A 17,150-nucleotide genomic window follows, 5' to 3' on the forward strand; every position below is an offset into this window, starting at 1 on the left:
TTTGTTTAGAGTTGCCTTTGAGTGTAAATATTTTATTTAAACTGTTGTGGTTCATTGAAACTTCATTAGATTACATTTGTAGTCCAACTCATCTTGATCTGCCACTGTTTTTCCACTGCAATGTACTTTCCTTAGTGTGTTTTCTTTCCTCATGTTCTCTTCATGTACAACACTTTAAAGTGCCTTGTTACTCAAATGTGCTATAAAAATAAACTCTGCTTGCCTCAGCTTGCCTTGTAGCAACCAATAACCGATGGAAACGTAATGAGCTCATGTTTAATATCCTGAAGTTAGTTAGAAACTTGAAAAACATTGCATTTCGTCATTCACAAAACGTTGGATAAGCACGAGTTTAGCGCTTCTGATCGTCTTGTTTTTTTTTACTTTTTTTAAATCACCTGTCATTTCTGTAGCTCCCTACGACACACAGAGCTGTGCTTGCAGATCTTGTTTTCTGCTAAACACTGTAAACTTTTTTTTGGCTCAGTTGTTAACCGCTGTTGATCTTTTAATATCGAGTCTTGTACGTCCTGCTGTACAATTTGTGTTCTTCAGTGCAGCTGGTGCCAAGGAAGGATTGGTTGATTGGGATCGTAAAGTGTTCACAAGCGCCGTTCGTTGTTAAAAAACAGTGTTACTAAATTAGGGTGGCAAGATTATGGAATGTGTTATCAGGAATACCAAAATAAATCATATGATCTGTGTAGTTAAACTGTCTTTCTGTACAAAAAATAAACTCAGAATAAAACACAGCAAGGAATAAACTGTTACTGGCTGAGACGTTATTATTGATGCAATGATGTGGCACCACGTTAGCTCTGAGTTCGGTCTTTATTAATTCTGTCAAAGAATCATACAAGAATTCACTCTTCACCTGCTCTGGTTAAGCAGTGGTACTGCTTGGTGGAAAACCCGATCAACGCCACACAAAGGCTTGTGGGAAAAAACAAAATTGCCTCATTCCTAAGGGCAATTTAGACTAGCCTGTCAAGCTCAAATGTGCGGTTTTAGAATGTGAGCTGAGTATCTGGAGAGAGCACACGTATGTACAAAAAGAACATGCAACGTCCACACAGAAAGACTCCAGCCTGGTTTTCAGCCCCTATTTGAGTCACAATATTTCTCCCAATGTTTGCTTTACATCGCCTAAATTCTGTCTCAACAGAATTTTGAATTAAATAAATAACCCAGCTGTTAATTGCTTTTTCAGTAATTTTATCAGCTGTGGTCACATGGTTACCTAACAGCAGTTTTACTATTTTTGGGATAAAGCCAGGGGGATTGTTACGGATGTACCGGAGTCCATAATGCTGTGGTTCTTAAACTGTGGTACAAGCTCCACTGGGGATACTTCTACTGCCATTCGCGGTGCCACTCAGGAGAAATTTCTGTATTTTTCGAGTTAAACACAAATTCATAAATGTAAAATAAATGCAGTGGGAGAAAGTGGACCATGGACAATCAATAGTGACTGCTTATGCTGAGCTTAAGTGTGTCCCAGTTCCCAGTTCAAAAGCCTGTGGGATTTGCTTATTGTTCTACTCAGTGACAGATGCTAATGTCTATCCCCCATCATTTTGTACTCTCATACGCTGCAGCAATATGTTCCATTCAGGAGGTAGATCTTGTGTTTTCTGTGTGTGACTGATTTAATGACATACAAAATGTCAGCAACGAAAATAAACTGTTCATTTTCCTTCAGCTACCCCAGAGTTTTGAGTCAAGGCAGCCATTTGGGATTCTGATTTCAGTGCTGGTAAAAAAAATCCCAGACTATTCCACTTGGAATTTCAAGTTTAAAGGGGCTTCTTCTTTTCTGGGATTCCCCCCCCCCCTCCCCCCTCCAATTTAAAGCTTTAAATATTCACCTGTAAATAAAACTAAAATAGACATTTGAAAGCTGTTCTTCAATTATTTGTGCAATGCCAACGAAAAGTGATGCTTTTCTCTCCTTTTTGTTTTGATGGAATAACCAAAGTAATGTCTCACTTTTATTTGGGTAGACTTTTTTATTGAACCTTCCACAACAGAATCTCAGAGCTGGAAGTGAATAACTATGGTTTATATCCTCGTATCCTCCAAAAGGTACACATTTCAGTGTTCAACGACTGCAATAACCTTAAACTAATCTAATGTTCAGTGCTTTGACTTTCTGTCCACTCAAGCACTGTTCCACGTTGACATATGACGGCAGGAACAGAAAGAATACTGAACAACAGCTGTTGCCAAGCAGAATAAAGTAATCACCACTAGTGGGTATAAAACTGATCAAATAACTACGCTATACGTCTTATGCAGCAAAACGCAAAGACATAAAAATCTGAGAACAACTACCTTTTAAGTGAGCACAGTAAAAAGTCCCATTCTTGTGACTCATCCTCAATCAGTATTCATCAAAATTTGATCTTTCTTAAATTTTATTTATTTATTTATTTTTCTTGGATGTGCAAGACTATGGCATCAAGGTTATCACTGATAAGTAAATGAATAGAAAACGAAAGTTAATTCAGTTGAAATCAATAAACTCTGTACTGACAGAGCGAGATAAACACAGCAACCCTTTCTTTTCTGTGAAAGATGGAGAATTGCTAGTCTTGTTTTGCCCAAATTAAACAGCGGCTCGGCCTTGTTAGCCAACTTGAATTGCAAATGTCTTATTTACATTTTGTCATTTAGACTTAAAATTAGCATTTTCTCCTATTTATTCTGCCATCTCATTCTGATTTTCTTTAAAAAAAAAAAAAAAAGGATTCCGTTCAGCTCCCACTGGAAAACAGCCGTTAATTAAATAAGAAAATATGCTGTGCTGCAACTCTGATGCAATGAATCAGTAATGTCATGGCTGTCATTAAAATGTACTGTGTTCAGAAGGACTGCTGCCAGAGAATATTCACTTTTTACTGAAGGATGCCATGAACATGCAGGAACCTCTTCAGAAATGCTTGATAATCAAATCATGAGACAATGGCTGTAGATTGGAGAAAAACGTTTGCATTAGTGGGAAGATGTCTTTATATCTGTCATAGACTATATATTAAAAAGATAAGCGTTATACGGCATAAACTCCTCCTGACGCCCTTAAAACAAGTATGTTGACAATGGAGTTTACTCTGTGACAATTGGGTTTCTTAAGCCATTTCAAGAAATATCAGTCCAACAAGAGATCCACTTTGATAATGTTTTATGTTGCAGTTTATTTAGGCTGCATGCCTCTACTTGCTCTGAGAGACTGGTGTTCTGAAGTCAAGATCCCCAGAAATACTCGGTCACACCGAAAACAGCAATACTCTGTATCAAAATAAAAGCTCTGCCTTAAGCGCGTTGGCTGAATGTATTTGAACCAAAGCTTGTGCAGTTCTTGTATCTCTCCAAAACTGTTTTGTTTGTCCTGTAATTATTCAGCACACATTAACGATAAGCATTTGAGGGAAGCAAAATGCCAACTTCATCGTTTTTAAACAAAAAGACAGCACAGATCTTCCCAAGCGACGCCAACGGCACATTGTGTTCCAAATCAAAGTTAGTAATAAAAACTTATATAGCACCTCTCAAGATAAAAAAAAATCACAAAATGATTTGCAACAGAAAGTAAAAAATACACAAAACAAAATTCAACCAGAAACAGTTTTAAAAAGATACATTTTAGCTGGCCTTGACTACCAATAGTTGAAATTTGTCCTCTGTAGAGGACATTTGTAAACTTGAATCTCTCCCACCCACTGCATACTACTTAATTACTTCCTTTTGGTATCTACAGAGGACATTTAGAGCTTTTCAGTGATACCAAATGTGAAGGGGTGAGGCTTTTGAACCTTCCTTTTCCTCATTCTCCCATCTTTCAGAGCAATGATGCCATGACACGCCAAAACTGGAACCCAATGGATTATTTTAAGCAATACATTGATGACTCGGTGTTTGAAGTGATGGCCCTGTGCACAAATCAGCGTGAAGTCCTTGTGTCTGGAGCAACATAAAATACCACTCCTGAAGAACTGAAGACATTCTTTGGGAATTCTATTTACATGGGCTGTCTAGGATACCCAAACATTCAAATGTATTGGGCCTCAAATACCAGAGTTCAAATTGTGGCAGAATCCATGACCAGAAATCGGTTTTACAAGCTTAGCAACTACATCAAGATAGTCGATGACCTTGATGTTTCAGATGATGAAAAAATAAATGATCTCTTGTGGAGAATCAGGCCCCTCTTGACCAAAGTAAAGCAAGGATGTTTGAGTCTGCCTAGAACAGGGAAATTGTGCATTGATGAACAAATGGTTCCATTTACTGGTCGATGCCCAGTGCGCCAGTATATACCAGGCAAACCACATCCAACTGGATTGAAGGTGTTTCTCTTGGCTGCACCAACTGGTCTGGTCTTGGACTTTGTAGTCTACCAAGGTAAGACTACCTTCCAAATTACAGGAGGAAATGGCATTGGAGAACAAGCTGTTCTTCATTTGGCAGAGTCTGTCCCTTAAGGAACCCACTTGTTCTTTGACAGGTTCTTTACAACAATCAACCTCCTTGATACTCTGATGACTAAAGGGTTAACAGGAACTGGGAAACTCATGAATAACAGGGTTCCAAAGGATCATAGAGGATAAGACCTTCAAAAAGAAAGGAAGATGTGAATCAGAGATGGTTGTCAGGCGAAGCCCTCCTGAACTTGCTGTCATAAAATGGTTGGACAACAAGCCAGTTGTCATGGCATTTTCTGCCTATGGCATTGAACTTCAGGACACACGCAGAAGATGGTCCAAGAAAGACAAAAGATTTGTCCAGGTGTCAAGTCCACTGGCAATTGCTGAGTACAACACCAACATGGGTGGTATGGACTTGGTTGACCGAATGCTGAGTTTCTACAGGATGGCTTCTCACACTCAGAAATGGACAGTACGTGCAGTTTTCCACTTTTTTGACCTAGCAATCACCAACTCATGGCATCGGTATAAGAGTGTCTGCCAGTTTCTGGGGAAGAAACCACTGAAGTTGCTTAACTTCAAACTGCTCCTTGGTGAGAAGTTGATTACTCCGGCCCAAGCAGGAATCGGAAGTGATAGTGAAGATTACTACACTCCTCCACGTCAAAAGTGGAAACCACAGCCAAATGCAACTCTGAGACACTACGGTGTCATCCATCTTCTGGAGATGGTGGACGAAACACATGCGTCAAGATGTCGCAGATCTGGCTGCACAAGCAAAACTTATGTGATGTGCAAACTTATGTGATGTGCATAAATCACATAAGGTTGTGGCTGAGTGGTTAGAGCAGCGTGCTTGCAGTCAGCGAAGGTTGCAAGTACCTGGTTCGATCCCTGGTCCCGGCACTCTGGGTCCCTGAGCAAGACCCTTAACCCGCGATTGCTCCCCGGTTGCCGCACATGGCAGCTCACTGCTCCCCAAGGGTGATGGGTTAAAACCAGAAAACAAATTTTGTTGAAATGTATGTTTCAATGGCAATAAAGATGATATTACATAAAGTGCAAAGTGTTCCTATGTGTTTCCAAGAAGGGGAATTGCTTTTTGAAGTATCATAGCAATTAAGCACAGGAAAGCAAAACAACTGTGATGATGGACAGTTTTGTCAATGTGAAATTCATTCTTATGTTTATGTTTGGATATTTTATTTGGGACAAACTGGTTTTCATCAAGGTTCAAATTCAAATGTATGGAATTCCGATGTCCGCTGTAGTGGACACATAATATTTCAAAAATAAAAACTTTTTTTCCAAAATAATTTTTTTCAGTATTCTAATTACCTTACGAAGATTGTGGATTTTTAAAAAAAATGATGATTGGGCAATAATTTTGTTTTTCCTGGTAGTCAGGAGGTTAAAGGAAACCCCTGAGTCTGCTGATCTCCAACATTCAATGCCAACTGGGTGGAGAAATCGCGTCCAGCTCAGCTCTTCTACTAATATAATAATAATAACCTTTATTGTCATTGCAACATACTGTACATTCCAATCAGATTTGTTCTCTATATTTAACCCATCCCCTTGGGCAGCTGTGGGCTGCCACTGTACGCTGCCCAGAGAGCAATCTGGGGTTGGGGGTCTTGCTCAGGGACTCAGAGTGACAGTCTGTGGGAGTTGAACCCAGAACCTCTGGGAGGCAAGCATAATGCTCTAACCACTAGGCACTCCCCCAAAAAACTACGTCTGGACAGCGGCAGGACCAGGTAAATACCCTCTTACTGCATTAAACTTTTTCACTCCATCATGATACACTGAAATCGGAGACACTTGCGGGGACAGCTTTTGCCGGGGACAGGTCATCCAAAACGGGGACTGTCCCTGGAAATCGAGGGTGTCTGGTCACCCTAAGATCATGAGCAGTGTTGGCATAGTTAAAATGACACAATTGTGGGTCATAGCCTGAAAGGCTTTGAAAAAAAGCTATAAATACTTATGTCAGTTTATAAGCATTTAGCAAATGCCGAGATATAAACGTTGCTATTTTCCGTGTGTTCCCTTTTCAGCCCTTTCCTCGGGCCTTGTAACCGACATGCATTTGTCATTTCACATTTGACTGGAAGGGGACGGGGCATTGATGGATGGATGACGTGCAAATGGGGAATATTTGTGTGGGCATGAACAGTTCTGACAGTCCCTTTAATAAGTAAAAAAATATATAATAATAATAATAATAATAATAATAATAATAATAATAATAATAATAATAATAATAATAATAATAATAATAATAATAATAATAATAATAATAATAACTGGTGGTGTTTTATTTAGAAATAGCCAACCGGAAACGAAGCCTCACGTCGCGAGCTTGTGACTCTGCTGTTATGGAAACCAGTGTGGGCGGGGCGAACTGATGCCATTCGACTCGGGGTTTGATGCGGGGATGTAGTCCTCGGTGACCAGCTCGCTTCTCCCAGTCCTACGCGCTACTTTAGCATAAAACTTTTGAATCCCGCTGCCCTGCAGCGTCTCTGCTGACTTACCGTTTTGGCAAACCAGTCGTTTCCTATCTAATTTTTCCTCATAAAACCAGGCCAGGCTAAACCTGTCGCGCTGTAAACCCCCACCTCTCTCTCTCCGTTTTTTGGTGGATTCTTTTTCTCCCTCCCGAAGACAACATTCTGCTGTTTAAGCGGACATTGAGGACAGAGACGCTCACTTTACTGGACTTTTTTGTTGTTATTCTTGTTCTTCTTCTCGAGAAGATGAGGGATACCCAGTGAGGCAACTAATTTCTGCAACTATCAGACCCCGCATTGATGTGCCCCGGTTGCGGAGTCGGGCTGCTCGGTCACTGGGCTGAGGGGCAGGTTCGTGCGGACAAGTCGTGTGGAGCACAAAGAGCTTTTTAATGCCGAGCCGTCAAGTTTTTCGCCGTGTGTTGACAGAGGGACCGAGGTACGGCTATAACGCTGGGGCTTTGCTTCAAGACCTTCCCTGCAGCGCAAAGTTAGCCAACTTTCCCCGCATAAAGTAACTACGTGTCTTTTATCAGCCTTGTTCGGGCCCTGGGTTCGTTGTTTCAGCTGCAGCATTTTGAGCACCGTCCGTAGGGGTTTGTTTTTTTGCTTCTCAGGAGTCCGCTTTAAATGCAGACTGGTTTGCGAGCAGTGGGTGCACAGCCGATCTGCCAGAGCCGCTGGGCTTTTAATCCACATCCATTCATTTTCCACCACCTGGCTTCAACGCTATGGAGGTGATATTGAGGAGCCTGATGCTGGGCTGCATCTTATTCTCGGACCTGGTTCGTCTGGCTGATGCAGAAGAAGGTGAGTCTGAGTTTATTCTTATTTTTAATGTATTTATTTGTTTTTCTCCGCAGACAAGTCACGATATGAAGAGATCGTATCGGTGTGAATACCTTGACTAAATAAAAAAAACATCGTGGTCTGATAGTATTACCAGCGCATGATTGCGGGTTTAAGTTAATCGTAGTAATCAGCCTTTTAATGCCCTCCAGGCCAGCAGAGGGCGGTCAGGAGCACTTTACGAAGGCATTTGAGCAACATTTTATTTTATTTTATTTATTTTTTTGTTAAAACAAATAATTCAACGTGAACAAGCACTAAAAATAACAGATGGAGTAAGTGGATTGAAATTTATTACCGGTGCAACTTTTTAAAATATGGACATCTGGGGTATTAATTTCCCCTAATCTACGTTAAAACGATTTCCTATTTTTGTATATAGGGACTTGAAAACCAAGTCTGCACTTATTTGCACTATATTTCAGAAAGTTAAACTAAATCAACAAACTTGTGGCTAATTTGAACGTGTTTCTCACAATATTAGCTCAGACATCGAACAAGTTATTTTCATCTACTGTGCAGCAACAGGTTGGGGAGGGGCAACTCCGCTTTGCTCTGTTTTATACTGCTTTAGAAAACTCTGGAACTTTTTTTTTTTTTTTACATAAAAAAGGGACTTTATTACCATAGTAGTGGTGTGACATACATTTTTGGTGGTTTTGAAATGGTACCTTTTTTTAAATCTTATTATTTTTCTATTGGCAATGAAATGTAAATATATATACAGCTGCTTTATCAGAATGCAGTGGGAAAAACACAACAGTTATTTGACAAACCTTCAATGGAAGAGGCCCAGATGTATGTCTCATAAAGACCCAGCAATAAACTTCACAAAGTGGATTAATGGTTTTATATCAAATGCCGGCGTTGCCACAAATCTTTGGCTTTTACCTGCTTTAGATGTAACACAATGGGACTTTTCTGAATCCGCTTAAACTGGATCCGATTGCACGTCCTCTGGGAATAATAAAAGAGTCGTACCCTAAAATCAATACTAAAACAGTCGGAGGCAAATATTGGTCTGGCGCAACGTTTTTATAGGGCCAGTGCAGAGAGCTGCGGCAAGCAGTAAAACATCCAGCCATGTGGATCACATGCGCAGTTTGGGAATGTAATTTGCATTCATTTCTCGACGTTCACAGAGAAATCGCCTTGGATCAGTTTTGTGAAGCATGCGTTCAGTAATTATCTATCATGTTGGGGAAAATAAGATTTTCGAATGGACTGGTTATAGAAGCAGGTATCGTCAGCATAATGTTGGTGGAAGTGTCTGGATAATTTGCCTAACATGGGGTAGATAGATGAGGGCCACAGAGCTACATCGATTAATAGCAAGGCTGGGATCATGTGTTCTTCCTGATACTGTAGTGTTAAAGTATAAGACAATGGTGGTATGAAACAGCTTGGAAAAGTCTTGGGAAGCACGCAATGTAAGTGACTTCCAGGCTGAAGAAACATCTTTATAATTAAATATAGATAAATATATATAAGTATCCATGTCCTATGGTCTGGATCGTCCCTCCGTCTATCCATTACATGCATTCATGCATTGTTTTCTTTGTCCATCGGTCCATGAACTGTTTCCCGTGAACTTTTTTTGATCCGTGGTTCGGGTTTTGTTTGCTTATGGTTTACTTTCTACGCCGCCTTCTGCTTGACGCACGTGTAGACAAGCGAGTTTCTGGGCCGGGGAGTAAAGATCAAATCTGTATCTGGAGTCTGTTGAGAATGTAGCAGGATCACCTGTCTGCACAAAAAAAAAAACGTGGATATGAAAGGATCTTTTGGAAATGATAGGTCTGTGTTTACTGCGGATCAGATAACCACTGCTGGGTTTCATTTGAGAGCCTTTGAGCTGCAGTGCTTTTTTTTTTTTTCTGTTTCTTTAAAAAGAAACCCTGCTGCTGTGGGAGCTACTTGTGGTTCTTCACATGTCACACGTGAATGCTAACATGTGAATGATACAATTTATCCATATTGGTGATTTTTTTGTTTTTCATTCGCTAAATGCACACATTTCTGCGGTTGATTTCCTCCTGCAGGAGGAAGCCGTTGCTGAAAAAATATTTTTTTTCATTAAAAAACCCCGACAACCTTCCCTTCAACAATGAGCGCATGATCCCTGCACTCGAAAAGTTACTGTAAACAGGAACGCGGCGAACATGCATGAGTTCACATCTTGTGTGGCAGGAACACAAATCTGTCAGCTGCGTCTGGTCGGAGGATTCAGACCTTTTCCTCTTCCTTTTTGTTTTGCTCCTGCCGTGCGCTGTATAAACAGGCAGCACATGAGGCATTACCGCCGGCTTCATTAAGTGTGTCTTTTAGGATGTGTGCCTGCGTACACACACACCCCGCGAGTTAAATTACCGAGGCTGAATTCTTGCGGGGAAGACTTGTTGACTTTGTAGTCCGGGAGAGAAGCTCGGGATTTTCCCAGACACTTTAACGTCGGTCCGTTTTTCTTGAAATCCGGGATCCAGGTTGTTAGACGTGCTTCTTCTCAAGCTGGAGCTGGAGGCTTTGCAGCTAAGACTGAGAGTTTGAACTATGAGTTTGTCTTCGTTTACTCTGGGACAAAGAAGATCCTTAGCCTGAGGCCATTGTGTGGATTCATACTCCAGATACACTGGTCGGACATTTTTACAGCCAGTTCCTGATGTATGTACTATAAGTAACGGCAAAATATTGCTTTATGAACTTGCTTACGTAAACTGAAACTTCTGTGGTTTAAACAGTTGGTTCTGTAAACGGCCCAAAGTTAAAGAAATCAGCTTAAACAAAAACACAAGAAATTAGGACAAACTTATCAGCCACGTTACGCCAGATGCCTCGGTGCGAATAAAAGCCACGAACTTTGATCATAAGCCACAATCAAAGTTTTTCTGCTCTGTCTTCTCTAACCCCCAGACGGTCGAGGCAGATGACTGTTCACATTGAGTCTGGTTCTGCTATAGGTTTTCCTTCCTGTTAAAGGGAAGTTTTCCTCTCCACTGTCGCTTCATGCATGCTCAGTATGAGGGATTGCTGCAAAGCCATCACCAACGCAGACGACTGTCCCTGTGAGTCTATGCTCTTTCAGGAGGAGTGAATGATGCTTGAAGAGACTCGATGCAACCTGCTGGGTTTCCTCTGAACATTTTTGACCCATCTGTCTGGATGATTTGATTGAATGGACTTTGCAACGTGCTTTGAGATCACGTGTTGTGAATTGGCGCCGTGTAAATAAAATTTTATTGAATCCAAAATGTAATCTGCAAGATGTAATCTGAATCATCATATGATAGATTTTTTTTTCTACCTAATGAGCTCAAAATAAATAACAGCTTTGTCAATGCCACGTTTATTTGTTTAGCGCATTATATAACAACCAAAACCGAACAACGGTCAACTAAAAGTTATGAGATGCAATACAAGCTCCGTAAAAAGGGACTATAGGTATAAATCTAACAAAACAGCCAAAGAACATGGTAAAAATGTAGATTTTATCAAGTCAGTTAGATAAGATGGGGCTAAACTATAGTTTTTACTAAATAAGTACTGAAACGTTGTCCCCTGCCTAATATTGGAGCAGAAACGCTTCAATTTGCTGTTGAATGTTAGATTCCTACGTCAGTCAGTCATTTTTTTATGTTTTTTTTTTTGCAACCGTACAGGATCTTTATGCAGCCTTTCCGTTATCAAAAATTAATCCTGTTGATACCCGAGGCGACATAACACTGAGCCTAGGAGAGAGCGTTTACCCTTACTATTATAAGGGCTGCACAATGTATCGCAATTCATCACAACTCCCTGGACTGCAGCGAATCTGGGGCTAATTATTAAGTGGCATGCATTCTGGCTCTATGCCTGCAGCATATATTTGGTGACACTTGTTGGTTGGTGCGGCATAAAAAAAGTTTTAGATGCTAAGGAAGCGGTGAGGTGGTAAAGCTATTGAGCAATCGCAGCTAAGCGGCAGATTGTCGGCGAGAAGCGACATGTTTAATAAAACCTTGTTGAGGTGGGAATAAGGAATTAATCTTTTTTTTTCTTCTTCTTCTTCCGAGTAGCAGGATAGACTGCTCATTATCTGGGCTCTGTTTGCTATGAACCGAGAGCAGTGATACATCTGCATTCTTTTAGCTTTTTAATCCTGCAGCCCCTTATTTTTTTAAGCAAAGACAAATTTTCTCAGTTGTCCGCTGATGTCTCACTCCCTGATGAAGCGGCCAACGCGCACCGCCGACACGGCTCTGGAGAACGCATAGAATCAGAACCGGCTTTAATCGTCAGGTAGGTGTCTCTTCGCTCTCAATGAAGACATTTAGTAAAAAAAATATATACAAAAACAGCTGTAGGAATATATTTCTTGTGCGTACGTACGTATTTTTACATGGTTGGGTTAGTGCTAAAAGGGCCGACCTGAAGGTAAAAGTCTGAACGGTGCGTGTCCAGGATGTGCGGGCTCTGCAGAGATGTTAACTGTGGATCTTTCTAGAAACCGTGCAAGCCCTGGATTTGTTGCAGTTTGGACCTGCCCTGTTTGGTGGATGGACGAACACGGGCCAGACTGAACCACGACCAGTGTAGAAGATGAACAATGGAAGGTGGTACTTCATGAATCGCAGGTAGAAAGTACGGCGTCTGCATGGACCGCTGTCTGTTTCGGATATATTTAAATTCCCAGAAAGCCTCGGAAAAGCTTTTGTGTTTCCGCTGGCTGAAAAGCGTCTCACCGATTCCAGCCCGATGTCTTCGCTGAATCTCTGGGGGGAGTGACGGACCCTCAGAAAAATCACAGAGTGACTCGACTAGTTTGGATCTAGTTTGCCGTTCTTGCCATGTTTACAAGCTGGCTGTTCCTAACGACAGGCGGAGCTTTAAGTGGAAAACAGGAGGTCTAGATGGAAGCCAAGGCGTCGGAGCACCTCGCCGACTCACTCCACAACATCTGTGTCCGGCCAAGTGTGAAGAAGATTTCTGATTTTCGTGCCTTGGGTTGCGTCCCACTCCTCAGTTAGCGGGCTCAGGATCATTCCCCCCCCCCATCTCTCCCACTTGTTCTCCACCTATTAGGGAATTCTGTAATGAACCGATGGGAGGGCAGACGAAGCTCTCGGCTGCCAAATCTCTCCTCCTTTTCCAACTAAAGGATAAATGAGTCACTTACACACACCGCTTGCTTTGCTCGGTGCGTGGATCTCTCACGCTTCCGCCTCTGTGAAGATTAAAACACAGACCTCTTGATCAGATAATTACTTTGGCTGGAAATTAATAAGGCGCTCTGGGTGGAAAACGGTGTCGGGTCCACACGGTCGCTGTCACGCACACACACACACACACACACTAGAGAACAGCCTTTTCTCTGCTTCGCTGTGCACAGAAAAAAAAAAAAAACTGCAATTCGCAAAAATAGTACAACCGACGCATGAAACTGAAAAGGCATATTCTTTTTTTTTCACTGGTATTAATAATTTGTGCCACTAATGTTGACTTACGACTTTATAAATGTTAGCTCTAAGCGTCTCCCAGTGAACCCTAACCTATACACTGCAAAAACGCAACTAAAAATAAGCAAAATTTTCTTAAAATTAGTGTATCTGTCCTTGATTTGAGCAGGTAAATAAGACTATCTGCCAATGGAATAAGATTTTTGCTCTTAAAATAGGAACATATCATCTCCATCATCTTATTTCAAGTGCAGGATGTCTAATTATCTTATTTTAGGGGTCAAAATACTCGTTCCATTGGCAGATAATATCATTTACCTGCTCAAATCAAGGAGAAAAACCCAAATTTGAAGAACATTTTACTTATTTTTAGGTCGGTTTTTGCAGTGTAAAGTCCTCATATTTCTCACACATAGAGTTTTTTTCCCCAGAAATGCACCCAGTGATACACGCGCTGCCGCCTTTCCCACCTTTTCAGAAGTCCAGAGCTTTTTACGGTACCAGCGCTGTCATCAAAAGTAATCTGGGCTATCAAATTCGCGCTGCTCGAAGTCGTTTTTTTTGTGAGTCCATATTCAAATTGGTCATTTGCTTAGCTGCCCGAGGTGTGACAGATTCGTAGAAAGCCGAGCTTCTTTGCAGTTTGTGCGTCTATCCAAAGCAGATTTTATCTAAACAACCAGAAAATCAGGGGGAGGGGGGTACGAAATGCTAATTATTATTTTCTATTCTCTACCTCACTGCTGCAGTTCTCCTGTGGGGTGCCATTAAACTATAATTAAGTAATTAAAGAGCTCTTTCATCTGCAAACAAACGAAAACAATTTGGACAGCGCCGTGGAGTAATTGCACTGTGTTTCTTGTCTGTAACAGTTTAACTTTTTTTTTTTTTTTTCCCTATTTCTCAGAGAGACGTTTCACTGATAAGCGACAATCACTTTATTTAACCTTTTGAACGTTTATGACACTATATTCACCGAGCGCAGTCATAAAAGCAGAAATGCGGAGTTAAGATGTACCCAGGTGTAGCTGCGCACTGCAAAAATAAATAAGAAAATATTTTTTGAAATGAGAGTATTTTTCTTTGATTTGAGCAGGTAAAAAAGATTAGTTGCCAATGGAATTTGATTTTTTACACTTAAAATAGGAACAATTCATCTCCATCATCTTATTTCAAGTGCAGTATATCTAATTATCTTATTTTAGGGGTAGAATTACTCATTCCATTGGCAAATAATCTTATTTACCTGCTCAAATCAAGGAGAAATACATTAATTTTAAGAAAATTTTACTTATTTTTAGTTCTCTTTTTGCAGTGTGGTTATCGATGTCAAGCTACAAGGCTTGAAAATGGAACGGTTTAAAAAGCGCCAGACATTTTCCTCCATATCCTCCCTGTGGTTTGAGCCCTTTGGTTGACATGCCAGAGTTTTTGTAAATTTTAGCAGCAACCTTCAGTGTAAATACCGTGGAACTGTCGCGTCTTACTTAAAGTCAAGGTTACAGATCCCATCCCTACCTGTGAGGCCTGGGGTTTACTGTTTGTGTTTCTGATTGTAAATCCCTTTTTTTTTTTTCTGCACGCCGACACAGCTTGGATTATGCCCTGCAGTTGTTGCGCCCTTCAATCTACAAGTCATCTTTTTTATTTGCTGTGCAAGACGAGAGTTGCAGCTGCTGGCGAAATTTGTTTGGCTAAGGCCCGTCACGACGCGGCGACGAGAGACGTCCGCGGCGCTTTTTAAGACGCCGCTGATGGACGGAGAGGTTACATTTACTCTTTGCACAACTGTAGCACTCTGCTCCACATTACTCTTACTCAGACCAGAGTAGCCACGTACACAAAGGAGGTGGCATTAACGCTTTTTTTGTTCGGCTCCTGAAAAAGCCTATGTGCGGACGCGGTTGTGGGCAATGAGCTCACAGGGCTCTAAACTACAGGTACACAGAGATACGACTCATAAATGATTCTTTCAGACAGCATTTTGGCATATTTACACATTGTTAATGAGCCCTAACATTCATTATTCAAGATTTCCGTGCATTTTGTCCACTGCCGTTTGTAGGTTTCTTAAAGACCAGCAATTGTAAGTGGTTTCAGCTAGAGATGCACTGACCAGGCTAATAATGACTTCTGGATTGGCTCAATCGCGTTTTTCCCCCTAAGAACTGTCACACATACAAACTTGTAGATGTCCATCCATCCATCCATCCATCCATTTTCCGACACACTTATCCCTATTGGGGTCGCGAGGGGTGCTGGTGGCTATCTCCAGCTGTCAATAGGTGAGATGCGGGGTACACCCAGGACAGGTTCATCAGTCTATAACAGGGCATTGTAGATGTTCATTTAGTTTTAATTCAATAACTGCATTAATAGCCCTTGAAAAGAAGCGATTTTGCAGGTTCTTTAACAAAGATTGTAGTTTTAAGATCGAACAGAAATGGAATGAAGTTCAACATTATCCTTATTTATGCATGTAAGCGTTTGCCTATCAGATTTCTTCTCTAAGCTCAAACAAGAAGTACATGAGACGTTTCCGGCTTTGAGAAGCAGAAGAAAGAGTTCGGTTTGGTGTTCTCAGAAAGTGTTACCGGTGTTGAGGTCAAACAATTGATAAGAAGAGTTAGGTTGATTTTTGGCTACAACAAAAGCCCTCAGTCCTTTTTAATTTGAAATCTTTTTATAGAGATGTCAGAAAAAGCGCCAAGCGACCCGAGTTGTAAATAGCTCTATGGAAGAGTAGTGTTAGTGCTACCAATCCCCTGTCTACTGCTGCCTACTGATGGCCAGCTGGCTGCAATAAGGCACCCTTTTCCCTTACTTGCAGGAAAGACAAATATGACAGTTTGAAAGCATTACTGGTCCTGAAAAACAGTCATTGTTTTAAAACTATAGTTGGCAAAGGTGTGCTTCCATAGTGGTTGACATGCTAAAGCTCACTGGCAATGGTGGAGACCTAGAGACAAGGAAAGGGAGGGTAAAACTGTATTTGATTTTGTAAAAATTATTCTGCAACAGTATCAAATTAGATGTTTTCCCGGAAATCCTGCAGCCGTGCTTTGGAAGCTGGTGAGACTCAAAGTTTGTTATTTTCAGCATGTGATTGAAAATGAAGCCCAAAGTAAGGGCATACGTAAGCTATTTAAATAGAAATATGCATGTTCTATGACATGTTGATATATGTATGCAGTTTACGCAGGCAGCGAGAGAGCAAGACTTTGATCAGATAACAGGAAGGATGAACGGAGGATGGTAAATTTACTTCATTTGATCCTGTTGAGATTTGAACCTGTGTTTGTGACATGCAGGATTAGTAAATGCTGGCGAGCCTTTTGTGGATCTGAAAGTCGGGGTAGAGCTCTACATTCACAATATATGGTGACTCTGCTTCTTTAGTAATGTTAGCCACACTGGCTGCAAATCCAAGTTGTTAAAGACACCTTAAAAGAAAACTCTCTAATAATTTCGCCTTTATTTTTAAAACAATAGTAAAACCCTGTTGCAACACGTCATGTTGGAAAAACGTAATAACTCTTAAAGAGGAATAGGTAGTGCCCAAATCAGTTTGGGTTAAGTCAAAGCTTTGCGAAACCCGGAGGTCTATCACAGGAGGTCTATCACAAAACTCTGATTGGACCATTTATTGTCGCCACGCTTCTTGACAAATATTGTTTCGGCTTTTACCGAGCCTACAAGCCACAGCACGAGTTTCACTCCGCATTCCTCCGCAGTGGAAATCCATCCAGGGAAATATTGCTTTAAAGTATCCTGTTTCTCTCGGAGCCGCAGAAACCGTTGAAAAGTTCCTGGTGCGCGCAGAGGAGTGAGCAGTTTTCATGCCAGCTTTAGTAATGTGCCATAACACAACAAAGGCCCGACGCGCCAGCGCAGCGCGGATAGACAAGAGATCACGCGGGGGCCAGCAC

At 41.1% G+C, this 17,150-nt stretch overlaps 1 protein-coding gene across 1 annotated transcript in view; it reads left to right on the plus strand.

Annotated features, from left to right (window-relative positions):
- Window positions 1-6,827: 6,827 nt before the first annotated feature.
- The window catches only part of ephb4a (eph receptor B4a), a 65,005-nt gene continuing 54,682 nt past the window's right edge, over window positions 6,828-17,150 (plus strand). Inside the window, exon 1 of the mRNA XM_036143185.1 lies at window positions 6,828-7,750. Coding sequence (XP_035999078.1) covers window positions 7,672-7,750 — 79 coding nt within the window. The 5' untranslated portion in view covers window positions 6,828-7,671. The remainder of the gene's footprint in view (window positions 7,751-17,150) is intronic.

Source organism: Fundulus heteroclitus, chromosome 11 (assembly GCF_011125445.2).
Source record: "Fundulus heteroclitus isolate FHET01 chromosome 11, MU-UCD_Fhet_4.1, whole genome shotgun sequence".
In the NCBI taxonomy this organism is placed as follows: domain Eukaryota; kingdom Metazoa; phylum Chordata; class Actinopteri; order Cyprinodontiformes; family Fundulidae; genus Fundulus; species Fundulus heteroclitus.